Source organism: Dermochelys coriacea, chromosome 7 (genome assembly GCF_009764565.3).
Source record: "Dermochelys coriacea isolate rDerCor1 chromosome 7, rDerCor1.pri.v4, whole genome shotgun sequence".
Taxonomy (NCBI): domain Eukaryota; kingdom Metazoa; phylum Chordata; order Testudines; family Dermochelyidae; genus Dermochelys; species Dermochelys coriacea.
Window position 1 is genome coordinate 127,178,961 of NC_050074.1, and position 16,454 is coordinate 127,195,414.

Consider the following 16,454-nt stretch of genomic DNA (forward strand, 5'->3'; position numbering starts at 1 on the left):
TAATCAAGTCCAGTACCAGCTGCTCCATTATCTTGCCCAGGATCAATGTTAGGCTGACAGGCCCATAATTACCCAGGTCATGCTGGTTGCCCTTTTTAAATATTGGCACAACAGTAGCTTTCTTCCAGTCTTCTTTAAGTTCCCCAGTGTTCAAAGACTTATTAAAAATCAACATCAACAGTCCAGATACAATGGATGCAAGTTGTGTGGACCTGCTGATTTAAAAACGTCTTAACTTTAGTAGCTGCTGTTTAATGTCCTCCAGAGCACTGGTTCTCAACATTTTTTCATCTGTGGACCACTAAAAAGTTTTGAATGGAGGTGCAGACCCCTTTGGAAATCTACTGTCTGTATCTATAGTTGAATTCTGTTCAGTGAGTTTTCAGTCAAAATCTTTCTCGGACCCCTTAGACATAGTCCATGGACGACAGGTTGAGAACCACTGCTCCAGAGATACTAGTGGAATGGAAAACTCAAACTTCTGGAAACCAGGAAATACAGAGTTAAGATACATGCCCACATAACCTTAACTCTGCCCTCTTTGAGCAAAGCCCCAATAGGCATGTGACACATACTCTCAGTCTACCTTTGCGCCGTACTGAACAAGAGCTACCTACCCCCGCCATACATTCAAACATTTAACCTAGTCCCTAGACAGAACACCACATCTGCTAAACTTTACATCCTCCTCAACACCTTTCACAACCCACTAACCCCTATATGTACAATGCCATCTAACACAATATGTTCCCTTATCCTTCATTAAATGCAGAGCACATATACAGCAAAATCACCCCTGTACCCAGCCACTGACACAGCCTACACAGCGCTGCACTGAAGTGAGGCTGACTGGATCTCTCAAGGTACACTTTTCCCCATGATCAGATACATGGGGGTCAGGGAGAGGGGCTCACCCCCGCGGGGTAGCGTACAGCCCCTCAGATCACCTCCTATCACAATCACAGCTCTTCCAAACTGCTCCCACTAATCCCACTACCATTCAATGCAGCTACACCTAACTTAGTGAACACAGCAGCAGTACATGCAGATAATTCCCAGTGGCCATTGCCAGCTCCAACGGGGCAGAGCACAAACCTAATTAAAACCCCTGGTTAGTCTCCATTAACATCAGACCTCATTGCCTCCATATCTGACATGAAACTTTCCTTCCTAGTCCCCAACACTGTGTCGCCAACTAAGTCCTCCCTTCTAGTCAATCCTCGTTTCACTCTACATCTCCTGCGGCCACCCCATGATTCACCCTAAACCTTCCCTCTAGTAATACCCATTTTATTAGTAAATCATCCGTTCTAGTCACCACCCTATATCACACTCACTGACCATTCCACGAATCCCTCTCAGTCATCCCCCCACTTACCCGTGCTTTCTCTCACTAATCTTCGCCTCTCATCACATCGCTCGTTTCACCCTAAACTTTCCTGTGGGTCACACCCTGAACGTATCCCTGATCCCCACATCACCTCAAGTATCATCCCAATTCATTTCTAATGACCCCTTCGACTCTCACCCTCAATTTTACATGCTAACCGTCATTCTGTCTCACCCTAATCTGGCCACTGCTAAACCCCCATATTTCATAAATCAGTATCCCCATCAACCCTGTGTCATCCAACTTCATCCCCTCACTCTATTCTGCTGTATTTCACCCATAATCCTCCCCTGGAGTTAACACCCCATGTTTCACCCTAAATCCTCCTCCCTTACCGTAACTCTATGTCAATTATGTGTTTTGTCAGAGAATACCTCAAAAAACCAAGCCTAACACCAAGCTTCACAGCCTTCCCCAGCTCAAAACAGCATAGTCCAACCCGCCCAGCTGGCATTACCCAGAGTGTAAATGCATACAAACGCTCGTAGTCAGACTGAGCACGTAATCCGAAATGTGTGACGGGGCTGCATTACCCACCCACACTCATTCCAAGGGCCCTCTGGCCCCGCCCATGTAGAGACAGCGGGTCAGCAGAGAGGAGAGAGGACACAAGGGGAGGAAGTGGCTCACTCACAAAGCTGCAGAAGAGCTGATCGCTGATGAGTTGATGCACTTTCTGGAATTGCTCCAGATCTCCACTGCCCTGCCGCATGCACAAGTCCCACATGCTCACAGCTGCCAGCACCTTCACACAGGCCGACTCCTGGGGTGAGGGACACAAACAGCAGTCAGTGCAATGATCACCCGCTGCTTAGGGCTGTGCAGAACCCCGCCCACACAGCCAGTGACCCAGAGAACAGGGTCCCTTCCCTCCCCTTCCACTCTCACCCCAGAGAATGGGACCTGCCAGAGCTTGAACCCTCTTCCAGGAGAAGGGAATCACTGACCCCACCAGGCTGACTAGCGAGGGCAGCCCCAGTTGAGCATGGACTCACCCGGACATGTTGCAGGTAGAGGGAAAGGTCTCGGATGAAGGATTTGATCAGCCGCTCCTGCAACCGGAAATTCTTCTCCATCTCCTCAAAGGCCTCATCCTTCAGCTGTGATGGAAAGTGGCTCAAAGGGGTCAAATACAGCACTACAGTGTCCTACCCAATGGGAACTGCAGGTGGCCCTTTGCTCCCAGAGCAGAGACAGGCCATGGGCAATGCCTCCCTCCAAGGGGAGAGAGACTGAGGGATCCTGACACCTCAACATACACTTACCCAGAGGGGAGAGAGGCCAGAGGAAATGACCCTTGGCTGTGTCTGTACCAGGCTCCCACTGACCACTCCCCGCACCCATCTGTGCTGAGCTCTGGATCACCAGGCAGAGCCGCATGATGAGCATAATTGGAAGGGGAAGGCCAGAGGGGTACCAACCCCTTCCCTCCTGCTCCCACTGCCTGAAGTGGGCTCCAGCTGTGCGTGTAGATTACCTGGGGGGCGAATCCTGTTAGGTGCTTGAGGTGGCTGCTGACACGGTTGGATTTCTTGATGATGGAGTGGAAGTTGAGCTTGGAGATTTTCTCCATGAGGCTGTCCTCATCCCCTTTTCGGTACTTCAGCACTAGGAGAGGGAGGAGCAGTAGTCAAAGCTCCACACCAGCAACTGCCCTGCAATCTCATCACCTACTCCTGGTGCTGCATATCCCTAGGTACCTCCCTCTTCCCCTCCAGCCACTGCATCTCCATCCCCCCGCCCACCGCATCACCACTGCCACCCCACAGCCCTGCTGTCACATCTCCACCGCAGCCCTGCCACCATGTCCCCCACACCCAGCTACCACATCCTCTCCGCAGCTGCCTTCCCAGTCCAGCTGCTGCATCTCCCCTGCTGCCTCCCCATTCCCGTGCCCAGCTGCTCAGGGGGTGCCTCCCCATTCCGGCTCTGCGAGGCTGGCTCACCCAGGTCCTTGCGACGTTTGTACTCGTTGATGTTGACGTTGATCTCTTTGACTGCAAGGACTGCAGCAGTGAGTGGTGCCTTGTCAGGGTGTGACTCAGGTGTGGCACTCAGCAGCTCCATCAGCAGCAGTGGGTATCGCATCACCCTCTGCACAGGCTTGATGAGGAAGGAGCCCAGGTTGATGTAGTTTGTGCAGCCCCTTGGCCATCAGGAGGAAAGAGATGCATCAAACTTCAATCCAGCTCCACAGAACAGGGCCTACCCCGCCCCCAAAACCCACCCCAACCCACTGCACAAATCCCCCCAAAACTACTGAATCTCAGTAACTCACTGCACCCTTCCATCCTCTAAGCTTTCCAGCCTCAACCCCCAGATTCACCAAGCTCCTAAAAACCAAGAGGTCACCCATCTCAAACCTGCCGCAAACTCTCACCCTGCAATCCACATCAGCCTCAAACTGCCCGGGCCCAGTGCACCGCCAGCCCCTTACTTTTACCACAATCCTGCCTGCCATCAATCCTGACCCCACAATCTCACCAACCCATCAGCCTCGCACCCTCCATCCCACTATCCTGGCTGTGCACCCCAGAGCCCAGATCCTAACCTAAACTCTGCACAGACTGATTCTATATGAACTGTCTACAGTGGATATACCTTGGCCCCATGGCCTCTCCATTGCTCTGCCACTCTCCTGCACAGACACCCTTTACCCTTCCCTCCTCTGCCCAGCCCAGCCACAGACCCACCAAACCCAGCCCCAGGCTTCTGCATTCACAGGCTCCATGCCGCACCATTACATTTCTGCAGGCACGCACACAGCCCAGGGAAGGAGGATGTTAGTGTGGGGATGGGTGGCAGGGCTGAGACAGACTGACAGGCATGCAGTGAGTAATGGGAAGGAGGCACTTACCACTCACTGTACAGGCTCCTGCAGGGCCGCAGAGGGTGGAAAAGCAAGGAAAGGAAGCTGGTTAATGGGATGATCAGATGCAGGCTCCAGCAGCCAGCACCTCTGCCCTGCAGCGACACTGGGAAGCAGCTGCCTGCTCTGTTCCAGAGCCCAGGGACTGAAGCTGCTGGCTTCAGGGGATTAGCCTTTTGTGACCCTAAGGAGGCAGCTGAGAACATCAGCCAGGCAAGGGATCCAGCGCCGTCATGCTACTGACCAGACAGGACTGAAAGCTCAGGAATCCTCGCCCCAAGCTGTGCTGCTCTCTGTAACCCTGTGTTACTGGAGGGACCCTGCAGGTATCCTGCCTGGGGTGGGAGCGGGAGATGAAGCATTCAAGCCATGGGGCCTTTTCTACTGTTGTCTCTTCTCTTCTGCTAAGGCCTCAGGACCTGGGCACCAAAACAGTCCCGTGTATTCTTGTAGGGGTAAAGAGAGAGTCTGCAAAAGGGGCAGGAAGGCAGGCTCCTGTCTCAGCATGCTCAGGATGAGGGGCAGAGAGGGGAAGGAGGCGGCCCAGACTGCTGGACAGGATGCGGAGTGGGGAAGGCAATCACCTGAGGTTCTCCAGGGAGTCCAGCAGCTGTTTCTGGATCCTCTCGTCCTTCTCATAGGCCTCCAGAAGTGCAATAGCCTCATCATGGTTCTGGCAATACACTTTGTACACCTCTTCCAGCCCTGCCTGGTGCGCCAGGAATGCTGGCCCTGCGGAGAATGACGAAGGCTGCTCAGTGACTCCTGCCCACCCTGAGCTCTGCACAGCACTGGTGCCTTTACAATCTCTATTTCTGTCCTGCCGAGATGCCCAGAGCTGTCCACGCCCCCTGCACACACGTTGCTTGAGAGGATGGCAATATCAGAGCACCCAGGTTACTTTCCAATCATTCTTAATGCACCTGTCCATCCTCCTGCTTTTCCGCCCGCTGCCGTCCCTGTGCAGCCACTGGCACTGAGCGCCTCATGCCAACTCATTACTTATTATATGTATTAGGGCAGTGCCCGAAGGCCCCGCTACAACTGTGGCCCCCTTGTGCCAGGAACAAAAAGACAGTCCCTGCCCCGAAGCCCACAACCTGAGTTACAACAAGATACAACAGAGGCAGAAGCAGACACAAGGGAGTGGGCAGGAAGACAAGGTGAACAGTAAGACCAGTTCACTTTGCATAGTGGGCAGCAGTCTCATCTCCCCACCCTCCTGGCTATTATCCCTGGCTGCGCACTGTGGGTATCACAGCACAGCAAAGGATGGACCCAAGGAGGAAAAGACACTGGCTTTATGGATGTGGACAGGGTTTTCACACACAAATGGGGAGGCCAGGGAGTCAGCACAGACGAAGAAGCAGGGTTTGACGCTGGCTCATGGCACAGTGGAGAGAGAGGGCAATAGCACGATGAGATCATAGCTCTGACTCCTGCATCTCTCCTCAGAGGGTCTGGTATGTTCAGAAACCCACAGAGTCCAGGGCAGTTCAGACTGTCTTTGCACACACATTAATGGACACGTACTCAAGCTGAGCTTTGCATGCTACTGTGCTGACTGCACTACCAACGTACAGTACTTCTATCCCTCTGGAGGTCCCCCTAATCCCTCTGGCATTTACCAGTTGAGTCCCCAGCAGATGTCAGCACCTCAGTGGGCACTTCCTCCTCCCAGCTGCTCTAGCCTCCACAGGACCCTCATACTCCCACCCCCACCATCCTGCCCCTTTCTCCAACCCCAGGGCAACTCGTCTGTCACAGGGGGGACCCAGCAAACTGAAAAGAGCTGAGCTCCTGGGAGTTCAAAGGAGATAGCAGAGAGCCCAGCTCCGGCAGGTGACAGCAGGAGCAAAGGGTCACTAGGAGCAGGGAAGCCGCCTCTGGGGCAGAGAATAACCCCGAGGCATGTTCCAGGGCAGACCACCATTGGGATGCACAAAGCTCAGGAGGGAATAGTGCCCCTGAGGTGCTCACTGTGCATGGTGGGAGGGGGAGTGGTGAGAAACTGAGCAGCCCTGAGGGTTTGCCGTGACTAGGACAGAAAGGGGCTGGTAGGAGGTATCCCTGTGGGTGCTCTCATGAGGCAAGTTGCCCATTAGCACATGCTGTTGGGCGAGCTGCTGCCAAGGGGATTTCAAACTAGTTAGAACATGCTCAGTAATACCTCAAAATACCTTTTATCCTAGTCAAGAAAAATCTGAAAAAAAAATCAAAGGAGCCTAATGCCAGAGACCCCCAATGGCAGGATCCCTGGCCAGCCAAGCCCACAGAGGGGAGCAAGACAGAGTCTGGGCAGCTGCACCCTTAGCATGAGTGGAGGAGAGCACTGGGGCAGAGTGAGCTGGGCAGCCACAGAGAGGGGGAGAGTCACAAGAGAGAGGAAGGGAATAAAGTGGGAACATCCTGAGGCGCGCCAGGGCATTTCCAGTGAGACCCAGGATACAGTGAGCCTCCTGGGGGTTGGAGGGATCTGAAAGTCCCAGCGCACAGACCCAGCAGACATGGAACGATTTTCCGGGGAAGCCTCCTTACTGGAGTCATTGAGCATGGGACAAAGCCCTGGAGAACAAGCAGCAGGGCTGAGGCTGGTCTGGCCCAAGGCGGTGAGGCAGCAGATGAGCTGAGACCGCCCCTTCCCACTGAAACAGCTCCCCCTCTCCCCCATCCCCACCCCTAAGGGTCCCAGGCCCTCGCCTGGCTTGGGAGAAGTAATAACAGAATCCATACCAACAGCATCCCCAGCCTCCAGGGCGCCCAGCAGCTGCTTGGAGAAGCTAATCACCATCTGAATATTTCCAAAGAGTCCCTCGAAGTCCACACTCTGCACCTGCAAAGATGGGAAGAGAGGCATCCAGGTGGGAGAAACACTCAAGGCCAGCCCTGCAGTGACCTCACCCATGCTCCCCACCACAGCACTCCATGACCCCCACCAGCAACCTCTGCCTCGCACCCTCCACCCCGCCCACTGCAATCTCTGTCTTGCACCCCCCATCCACCCACAGCAACTGCTCCTCACACCGTCATCCACCCACAGCAACCTGCCTTGCACCTCCCAACTCCTGCAGCAACCTGTCTTGCACCCAATCCCTGCACCAGGAATCTCCACCTCGCACCCATCCCTTGACAGCAACCTCTGCCTCGCAGCCCCCCACCTCCACAGCAACCTCCACCTTGCACCCCCATCCTCCCACAGGCTGTAGTCCAGCTCCACTAACCACAACCATCTCTCATGCCACCAAAGTTAAAACAGATCAAAGGAGATAAGTTTTTACTCCACTGATAATTAATCTGTGGAACTCACATCCGATGAAGTGAGCTGTAGCTCACGAAAGCTTATACTCAAATAAATTTGTTAGTCTCTAAGGTGCCACAAGTACTCCTTTTCTTTTTGCGAATACATACTAACACGGCTGCTACTCTGAAAACTGCAACAAGAGTGAGCCAAGAATTTGGCAAGATTCAGAAGAGGATTGGACATTTCTATGGACAATGATAATGCTCTGAGTCACATAAGCCACAACAAAAATCAAACCAAACACTAAACGACACAAGATAGAGCGAAACTTCCCACCATGAGCAGGAGATTCCACAGTTGCCACTAGGGGGGTCTACGCACTGAAACAGCCAGCCGTGGCCACTGTCAGAGACAGGAACTGGACTCAATGGACCCCTGATTTGATCCTCTCTGGCTGTTCTTGTCCCACCGCCTCCTGCCATAGGCCCCCCACCTGCGCCTGCTGCAGAGGCACCATGATCTGTTCCACACACATCTCCAGGTCTCGGATATAATCCCGTTCTGTCTGAAGGAGTTCCTCAATGACCTTCGACCTCTTCTCCAGCATCCTTTGCTTCTCAGTGGCAGCTGCGCCAGATGCTGCCTCCAGGGACACAGTCTGAGAGGAAAGGAGGGTCATTTCTGAAAGAAACAGACACGGTCAGCTCCAGGGACTGACAGCAGATGGCCAGGCCCTCCATGGGCCTGTGACATCAACAAGACACATGCATTGCCTGGACCCCTCCAAGTGCAGAAATCTCCCCAAGCCCCAGGGCAGCTGAACCGCTCTGAATGGTGAGGATCTTGGCCAGCAGGAATGCCCTGCCCTCAAGTCCCAGCCTGTTGAGGACAGACCCTGGCATGCTGGCATGTCCTGCCATGACTCCAGGAATCCTGAGGGCTCCAGGTCTGACCCCGCCGGCTGCCCGGAGTGCTCCCGCTCTCACATTACAGTTATTTGTATTGCAGGAGACTGCTAGGGCCCCATTCCATTGGTGCTGCATGGACACCGACAGTCACAGCCCCCAGCTCACCTCCAAAGGGAGGCTGCTGCCAGCAGTCTATTCACTTCAGCCTGAGAGGGACTGGGAAATGCTGAGGCCACCTTGGAATACAGTGCCAATGTTAACCACTTCCCTGCTGACTCTGGCAGCGGGCACAACAGGTGAGGATGCTTTGCTGCACAGACCTCTCCCAGCCCCACAATGTTCTAGTTCCTGAACCCCCGGGGAACTGCCTGGGCGGCACCTTTCAAACACACAACTAGACCAGTGGCCAATCACCTAGTCTGGCTGGACTGGGAACTGGAGACACTTACAGGCCCTGCTGGAGGGTCAGGCCCTACGAGTGGGGTTTGGATTCAAAATGGGCTGACAGTAAATGCTAATGAGCTAGGAAACACTGGCTGTTAAAACTGTATGCTCCAGGCAAAGGGGAGCAGAAAACTAAGCCCACTCTGGCATGCACACAAAGAAAATAGGCAGGGACTTGGGTTATCCCTTCTTGTGCAGAATGGGACTCTGGGAACAACCCCTGCAGAGCTGACTGTAGTGTCCTTCTCCCCCTCTCCCCCCCCAGCCTGTCCCTCCACTGATCCCTGCTGAACTAGGCAGCCCACCTGCTTCCCCTCCCCCACCGAGGATGGGCCCCTTTCCTCCTTGTTCCCTTTGGGATGAGGATTGGGGAAGCGCTCAGCAGTGGGATCCCAGAAAGGAAGCACTGCAGAGCTACCTACCTGCTCAGGTGCAGGGCATGTGCCGGAGCCCCTGGCTCTCCTTTTCCCTGCACTGCCCCTTGCTGTGGGAACAGGGCCTCTATCCTCCAGCTCAGGGCATTTCCATCTGAATAGCGAGAATGATTCCCACAGCCACAATGGAGCCGGCAGGTGCCAAAGCCTGGAGCTGGAGTTCCTGCCCCAGGCAACTGGGAGTGTGTACCAGAGCCCTCCAGAGAACCAGGTAAGCTCCCCAGAGCATGGCATTTTGTCTCCATCATTTTACATTTGCTCTTTCCAGAGAGTGGGGCCCACACACCACACCCAGGAATGGCCTCCAAGTGCCCTGTGTGGGGTCTGCAGGCTCTGGCATCAGTTCCCAAGGAAGTGCCACAGTCCACACAACCAACCTCCTGGATCCTAGATGCCAAACGTTCCCCTGCTGGCACACCAAAGATAACAGGCCAGGCCAGACTCAGTCTGTGCTCACTGGACTGCCCATGACGAGGGTTGCGCCTGAGCACATGCAGCCACTCGCATTGCCCTCATCCTTGGGGTCCGAGTGCACAGCCAGGGTCCAGGCTCCCTGCCCAGTCTCTCCCTCTGCTAAGCATCAAAGGGAATGCACAAACACGAGCAGAGCGGGGGAGACAGACAGACAAACACACACACACACACACACACACACACACAGCAGGACAGACACACACACAAATGGACAGAGCGGGAGAGACACATACACAGTCTCACAGAGGAGGACAGACACACAGCAGCAGAGCAGGACAGAAGGACATATACACACGCACAGCAGGACAGACACGCCCCTAGGTAGAACAACACAGACAGACAGGCACAGGCAAAGTGGGATAGACAGATGCACACATGGGCGAGATGGACAGATGGCATTGCACTACAGAGCAGGAATGGCCAGGGCTCAAAGCCGGACAGAGTGTGAAGTCTTGTCCTGGCAGACCAGACCTGCTGATAGCGCCACGGGGTCTGTCTCTGATACATGCCGGCAGCACATGTATTGCGTGTCACCCCAATAAAGCATACTCAATTGAATGGACAGACAGAGCAGGCAGGCTAGGTGGCTAAACAGACACATCCAGATAGATCAGGTAGAACACACACACACACTCATATACACACACACACACACACATATACACACACACGGCACAGTGTCTGCAGGTGAGCTTGTGGATGGACTCCTGCCTCCCTGTCTGTGCCCTTCCTTGGCAGCTGCCTGCTTCCTGATTTTCTATCCCACCTGATGCTCCTCAGCAGTCCAGCCCCCTCATTCTCAGGCAAGTTCTGAGACATTTTATCCATGCAGATTCTGGGGTCCCAGCAACTTTCAAGTACACCACTTGCCCTCCCGCCTGCTCTTAAAGGGGCAGCACAGGCCGGCCAACCACAAAGCCTGCATCCCCATCCTTTCCCTGGGCCCCAGACCGAGTCCCTCATTCAGGGGCATTTCCTCCTGTGAGCTCCGTTTCTCTCCCACTTCCAAGCTCTGTCCAGAGCCTCCTACCCCCTCAGAGGATCTGCCTGCAGAAACTGTATGGGATGCCCCTCGGCCATGTACATTGGCCAAACCGGACAGTCTCTATGCAAAAGTATAAATGGATACAAATCTGACATCAGGAATCATAACATTCAAAAACAGGTAGGAGAACTCAACCTCTCTGGCCACACAATAAAAGATTTAAGGGTGGCAATTTTGCAACAGAAAAGCTTCAAAAACAGACTCCAGCAAGAAACTGCAGAGCTTGAATTAATATGCAAACTAGATACCATTAACTTGGCTTTGAATAGAGACTGGGAGTGGCTGGGTCATTACACATATGGACTCTATTTCCCTAAGTATGCTCACGCCTTCTTATCAACAGTCTAAATGGGCCATTTTGATTATCACTACAAAAATTTTTTTCTCCTGCTGATAATAGCTCATCTTAACTAATTAGCCTCTCACAGTTTGTATGGCAACTTCCAACTTATCTCTACGTGTGTGTGTGTGTGTGTGTGTGTGTGTGTGTGTATGTATGTATATATATATATATATCTTCTTACTATATGTTCCATTCTAAGCATCTGATAAAGTGGGCTGTAGCCCATGAAAGCTTATGCTCTAATAAATTTGTTAGTCTCTAAGATGCCACAGGTACTCCTGTTCTTTTTGCAGATACAGACTAACACGGCTGCTACTCTGAAACCTGTATGGGATGGAGTTTCAGGCACAGTTTCCCACTCCACATCACTTGGGTTTTATTGCTGCTGAGCTAAAAAGTCTCCCACCAGTTCCAATGGTGTCTGTCAGTAACATTCAGGGACATACAGGCACAAAGTCTGGAGTTCCTCTCCTCCAATTCCATGCTAGAACCTCTCCACTCCAGCTTCTGCCCACTGCTGAAACCCCTCTGCCCCAATCAGTTCTTTGTACTCCCTCTTCTGTCTGGATCCAGCTGTCTTAGGCTTAGGGCTAGTCCACACTGGCAACGCAGCACTTTAACATGGCTTGTGTAGTCATGGCAGAGCACTGGGAGAGAGCTCTCCCAACGCTCTAAAAAACCCACCTCCATGAGGGGCGTAGCTACCAACACTAGGAGTTTGTGGCTCCCAGCACTGGTGCACTGTCTACACTGAGGCTTTACAGCGCTGAAACTTGCTGCATTCAGGGGTGTGTTTTTTCCCACTCCTGAGCGACAAAGTTGCAGTGCTGTGAAGTGCCAGTGTAGAAAAGCCCTTAGACTGTAAGCTCTTTGGGATAGGGACAGCTTTGTTCTGTGTTTGTACGGCTCCTAGCACAATGGGGTCCTGAGCCATGCCTGGGGCTCCTAGGCACTATGGTAATACAAATAAATCATAAATAATAACCAGTGCAGGAATGGAGCAGGATTTGCACTTGGAATGGGAGAAGGTGCTTGAATATGTAACAAAACCAGGGAAATGATCCTCATCAGTAGCTGCTTATGGCCCTTCTAACAAGCCAAGCCCCATGGGTGGCAGGTATTAAAGGCCAGGGGGGGCTAAGCCTCCCCAAACAGCTGCCAACCCGCTGCCTTTGACAGCACAGACGCCTGGGCCGTTGCCCCGCCTACCCCAAGGTCCCACTCCCACTCTTCCCCCCTTCCCATCCCTGCTCCGCTCCTTCCCCTGAAGACCCCACTACCTGCCGAATCACTCCTCTCCTTCACTCCCACAGTGGAGAAGAGGAGCAATGGCGAGCGGCTGACGGGGAGGCCGAGTGGGAGCGGGGTTTGGGACAGAATGTGGGCGGAGCGTGGGCAAGGCCTCGGGGGGAAGAGGCCAAACTGAGGCGGGCCTCAGGGCAGAGCCACGGTCCAGGCACCAGAGGAGCTTCTGCTGCTCGTGCCAGCCTCCGCAAATGCTGGAGCCATCCACCACCCATGCCAAGCCCCACATTGCAACACAAGGTGATTCTGTACTAGAATTAGTCAAAACTCAGAATTTTCATTTAGCAAGAAGTTTCATAGAAATCAATATGATTTCATGAAAAATTTTCCAACAGAAAACTATGATGACAAAAATGTTCCAATGCAGTCTATCCACATGCACTACGCACTCACTCCAGCCTCATGCCACTGTGCTGGATCTCTGCTCAGGTGGCTGGACACCCTGACAACCCCTTGTAAGCAGGCCTGCACCCTGCGGTATGTTTATTTTGGATGGTATCAAAGGCTTTATCTCTGCTCATCTTCCTTCCCCAACTTTCCCACCACTGCTAAGGCAGAATCAGCTCCCCCTTGACGTCAAGCTGTGCTCTGGCAGGGTTAGATGATATGGTGGTAAAAGTGCTAGCAGCTGCCTGCAGCCCTGTTTGCACTCAGTGCTCACATCAGTGGGGTTGAATCAGTGCTAACAACAGTGGCTAATTTTGGGGTGGAAAGCTGCAGCAGCCAGCTCCGGGGGGAGGTGGGGGGGTCCATGCCCAGTGAGTCATTAAACAGCCCAAAAAGAAAAGGAGCACTTGTGGCACCTTAGAGACTAACAAATTTATTTGAGCATAAGCTTTTTGCATACATCCGATTAAGAGAGCTGTAGCTCACAAAAGCTTATGCTCAAATAGATTTGTTAGTCTCTAAGGTGCCACAAGTACTCCTTTTCTTTTTGCGGATACAGACTAACACGGCTGCTACTCTGAAACCTAAGCAGCCCAAGTACATCCCACACAGCATCTTGCCAGCCCCTTGCAGAGCTGGAGCTCACACCATCTCCACTTGAGGCCAATCTCTGACCACGCCCTGTCATTCAGGAATAGATGCCTCCAGGACTTGCATTCCTAGTGGTGCAGCTGGGATGTCCCCAGCTCATGTCTGTTCCTCAGACCCACTGCAAAGCTGAAAGCACAATGCCCAGAGACTCCCTTCAGCACCAGGACTCCGCACTTAGTGGCAAAAGCCTCCACTGTACAGAGGGGAAGTCCAAGTCCGGAGACACCCAGAATGCAGCTCCCTGGGGCAGAATCTACAACTCCTAACTAGATGTGCAACCAAGTACAAAGGAGAGCTGGCATTAGGCTGTTTAGGGAACATATTCCTCTACTGCAAAGCTCCCTTGGGGCTGAACAGAAGCTCCCCAGGGCCCAGTAACCGCTGCTCTATGCTCCCCCCCCTTTCACTAACATATATCTATATAGATCCCATTGAAGCTGCTCCACAGTTGTTCCCCCCGTCCCGTCCCTCTTCCCAGGATCCAGTAACAGGTGTGTTGTTCTGGGATCCAGGAGGAGCAGGTGTCCTGCTCAGGAATGTGCAGAGAGGCGACACATGAATAACCAGCAACAGTGTGACAGACATTCAGGGTAATTGCTGTCATAGCCTAAAAGAATTCTCCAGGTCCCTGCCCAGCCCTCTAATGAGCTGTGTTCTCCCATGGAACTGATGCCCCAGATAAGGGAATAAATTCTGTTGGGATGAGACACAGAATTTGCCTGTATTTATGCTTTAAGCCATGTTACTGCTTTTGGGGCATGGCTACACTTGAGAGCTTACTGCAGCGCGGTTGCACTGATGCAGCTATGCCACTGTAAGCTCTCTAGTGTAGCCACTCTAAGCCGACGGGTGATAGCTCTCCTGCCGGCTTAACTACTTCAGCCCCCGTGAGTGGCGGTAGCTACGTTGGTGAGAACTCTGCTAACACAGCACTGTCCAGGCCAGCGCTTAGGTCAGTGTAACTTAGGCCATGTCTACACTACCACTAAATCGGCACTGCTGCAATCGATGCAGCAGTGTTGATTTAGCGGGTCTGGTGAAGACACACTAAGTTGATAGGAGAGCGTCTTCCATAGATGTCTGTACAGCTATGTCAACAGAGAGCATCTCCCATTGATACAGCATGGTATAGACATCGCTGTAAGTCGACCTAAGTTACATCGACTTCAGTTACATAACTGAACTAACTTAACTTAAACGGACTTACAGCATTAGCACAGACCAGCCCTTACGTCGCTTGGGGGGGGGGATTCACACCCCTGAACGATACAAGTTCTGCCAACATAACCTGTAGTGTAGCCTTAGACAGCTCAGCCCAGGGGCAGCTCACCAAATGATAACTAAACACCTCAGCATAGAAGGGCACTTCCTGAATTGAAGAAAAAGCAGGAGCCGAATAACTTTACAGAACCAACAACTGCCCCATAGCAAACAGGAAAAGGGAAGAGAAGAGTCTGGATTCTCCCTTATACAATGCCCAGCTATAGGAAGGAGGAGAGCGTCCTCGGCCAATGAATGGATTCCCGCCTATCAGCCACTCCACCTAGAGCGGGTGAGCAGACCCAGCTCTGCTGAGTTCAGTGGTTGCAGAAGGACGGAGCACAATAGGCTAGCCCTATGCTGTTCAGTGCCTTGGAGCACAGTAAATGCAATTGAGAAAGAGCCGGTGTCACTAACTCTCATGGGCAAAGGCCCTTAAGCGGTCATTTGGCCACATTCTGCAATAGCTGCACCTCATGAGTGGTTTCAGGGTGCCCCAAATAAAGTGCATTGCTCATGCAGGCTAGGAGACAAGAAGCCACTCCCAGATGAGCTCTCAAGCAGTGAACCTTATCAACCTGATTGTGGCAGATCTCATTGCAGAGGGCTGGAAGCAAACAAGCAGGATATTCCAAAAGTTTTCTGTCTCCTAGAAGCAATCTCTCTGATTTCCCAGACTGAGTTTCAGCCAGCTGCCTTGGGACCCCCAGAATGAGTCTGAACTGAGGCACACATTTTTAGCAATTTAGGGTGATTAACCATTGGAACCAACCACCAAGGGAAGTGGTGGATTCTCCATCTCCTGATGTTTCAGATCCAGACCGGATGCCTTTCTGGAAGATATTGTAGTCAAACACAAATTATTGGGCTCAACATTGGGGTCACTGGATGAAATTTTTTGTTATTTGTTATATAGGAGGTTAGACTAGATGTTCTAGTTATCCCTTATGGCATTCAATCTATGAATCTTTTAATCTAGGCTCCCCTCAGCATAAGGGCATCATATTAGGCAATAGGGCGGGGGCAGTTCCTCTTGCTTCAGCGCCAGCATAACTGCACATGGGAACCTGCTTTCATTTCATTTCATTTCATTTCATTTCGTTACCAGAAAGATGCTGAGAAACTCAGCTCCCCAGACAAAGAGAGTCAGTTGGATACCATCATGATGCTGAGATAGGTTAGAGAGGTAGATGGTCAGGGAGAAACTGGAGGGAGACCCAAGAAGAGCAGCAACGATGATCGGGGGCAGAAGAAAGATGAGAACAGCTCAGTACTGTAAGCCACGTTCAGTCCTGGCTCAGCAGGTACAAATTCCCAACTCCCTCTGAAGGCAATGGGAGTTATACCCATAATTTCTGGGGTGAATCCAGCCCCATATTTCAATACGGCCCAGGCAAGTGATGAGCATGGAGGCAAATAACAGTCTGCAAATATCTGTTGTTTAAACACCAAGAAGGCAGGAGTTATTTCAGGTGATAGATACCAAGGGTATCGACTAAGAAGGAGGTGGTGAAAGAAAAGAGAGAAAACTTAGGCCGAGTGTCAGGCTAAACTCTCTGCCAGGGGATGGAGCTGGTTGGGCACAGAGTCCCACAGGATGGGGTGGAAACCCCACCACTAGGGATGAAACATCAGTAAACAGCACAGTCCAGAACTATACTCTAGTGGCTCTTGAGAGAGGGACTGGATGGGACCCAAGAGGT

The 16,454-nt window shown here is 52.4% G+C and overlaps 1 protein-coding gene across 5 annotated transcripts in view; it reads right to left on the bottom strand.

The window, feature by feature from the left end:
- Positions 1–16,454, bottom strand: part of LOC119858198 (dynamin binding protein) — an 81,594-nt gene that overhangs the window by 13,782 nt on the left and 51,358 nt on the right. For 4 of the 5 annotated variants that reach the window (XM_038408223.2, XM_038408224.2, XM_043518545.1 and 1 more), the window contains 8 exons: positions 7,994–8,181; positions 6,993–7,092; positions 4,844–4,991; positions 4,248–4,265; positions 3,337–3,536; positions 2,868–2,998; positions 2,386–2,490; positions 2,025–2,153 (listed from right to left, as the gene is read on the bottom strand). In XM_038408223.2, coding sequence (XP_038264151.1) covers positions 2,025–2,153; positions 2,386–2,490; positions 2,868–2,998; positions 3,337–3,536; positions 4,248–4,265; positions 4,844–4,991; positions 6,993–7,092; positions 7,994–8,181 — 1,019 coding nt within the window. The remainder of the gene's footprint in view (positions 1–2,024; positions 2,154–2,385; positions 2,491–2,867; positions 2,999–3,336; positions 3,537–4,247; positions 4,266–4,843; positions 4,992–6,992; positions 7,093–7,993; positions 8,182–16,454) is intronic. The other variant, XM_038408227.2, reaches the window with a different exon arrangement.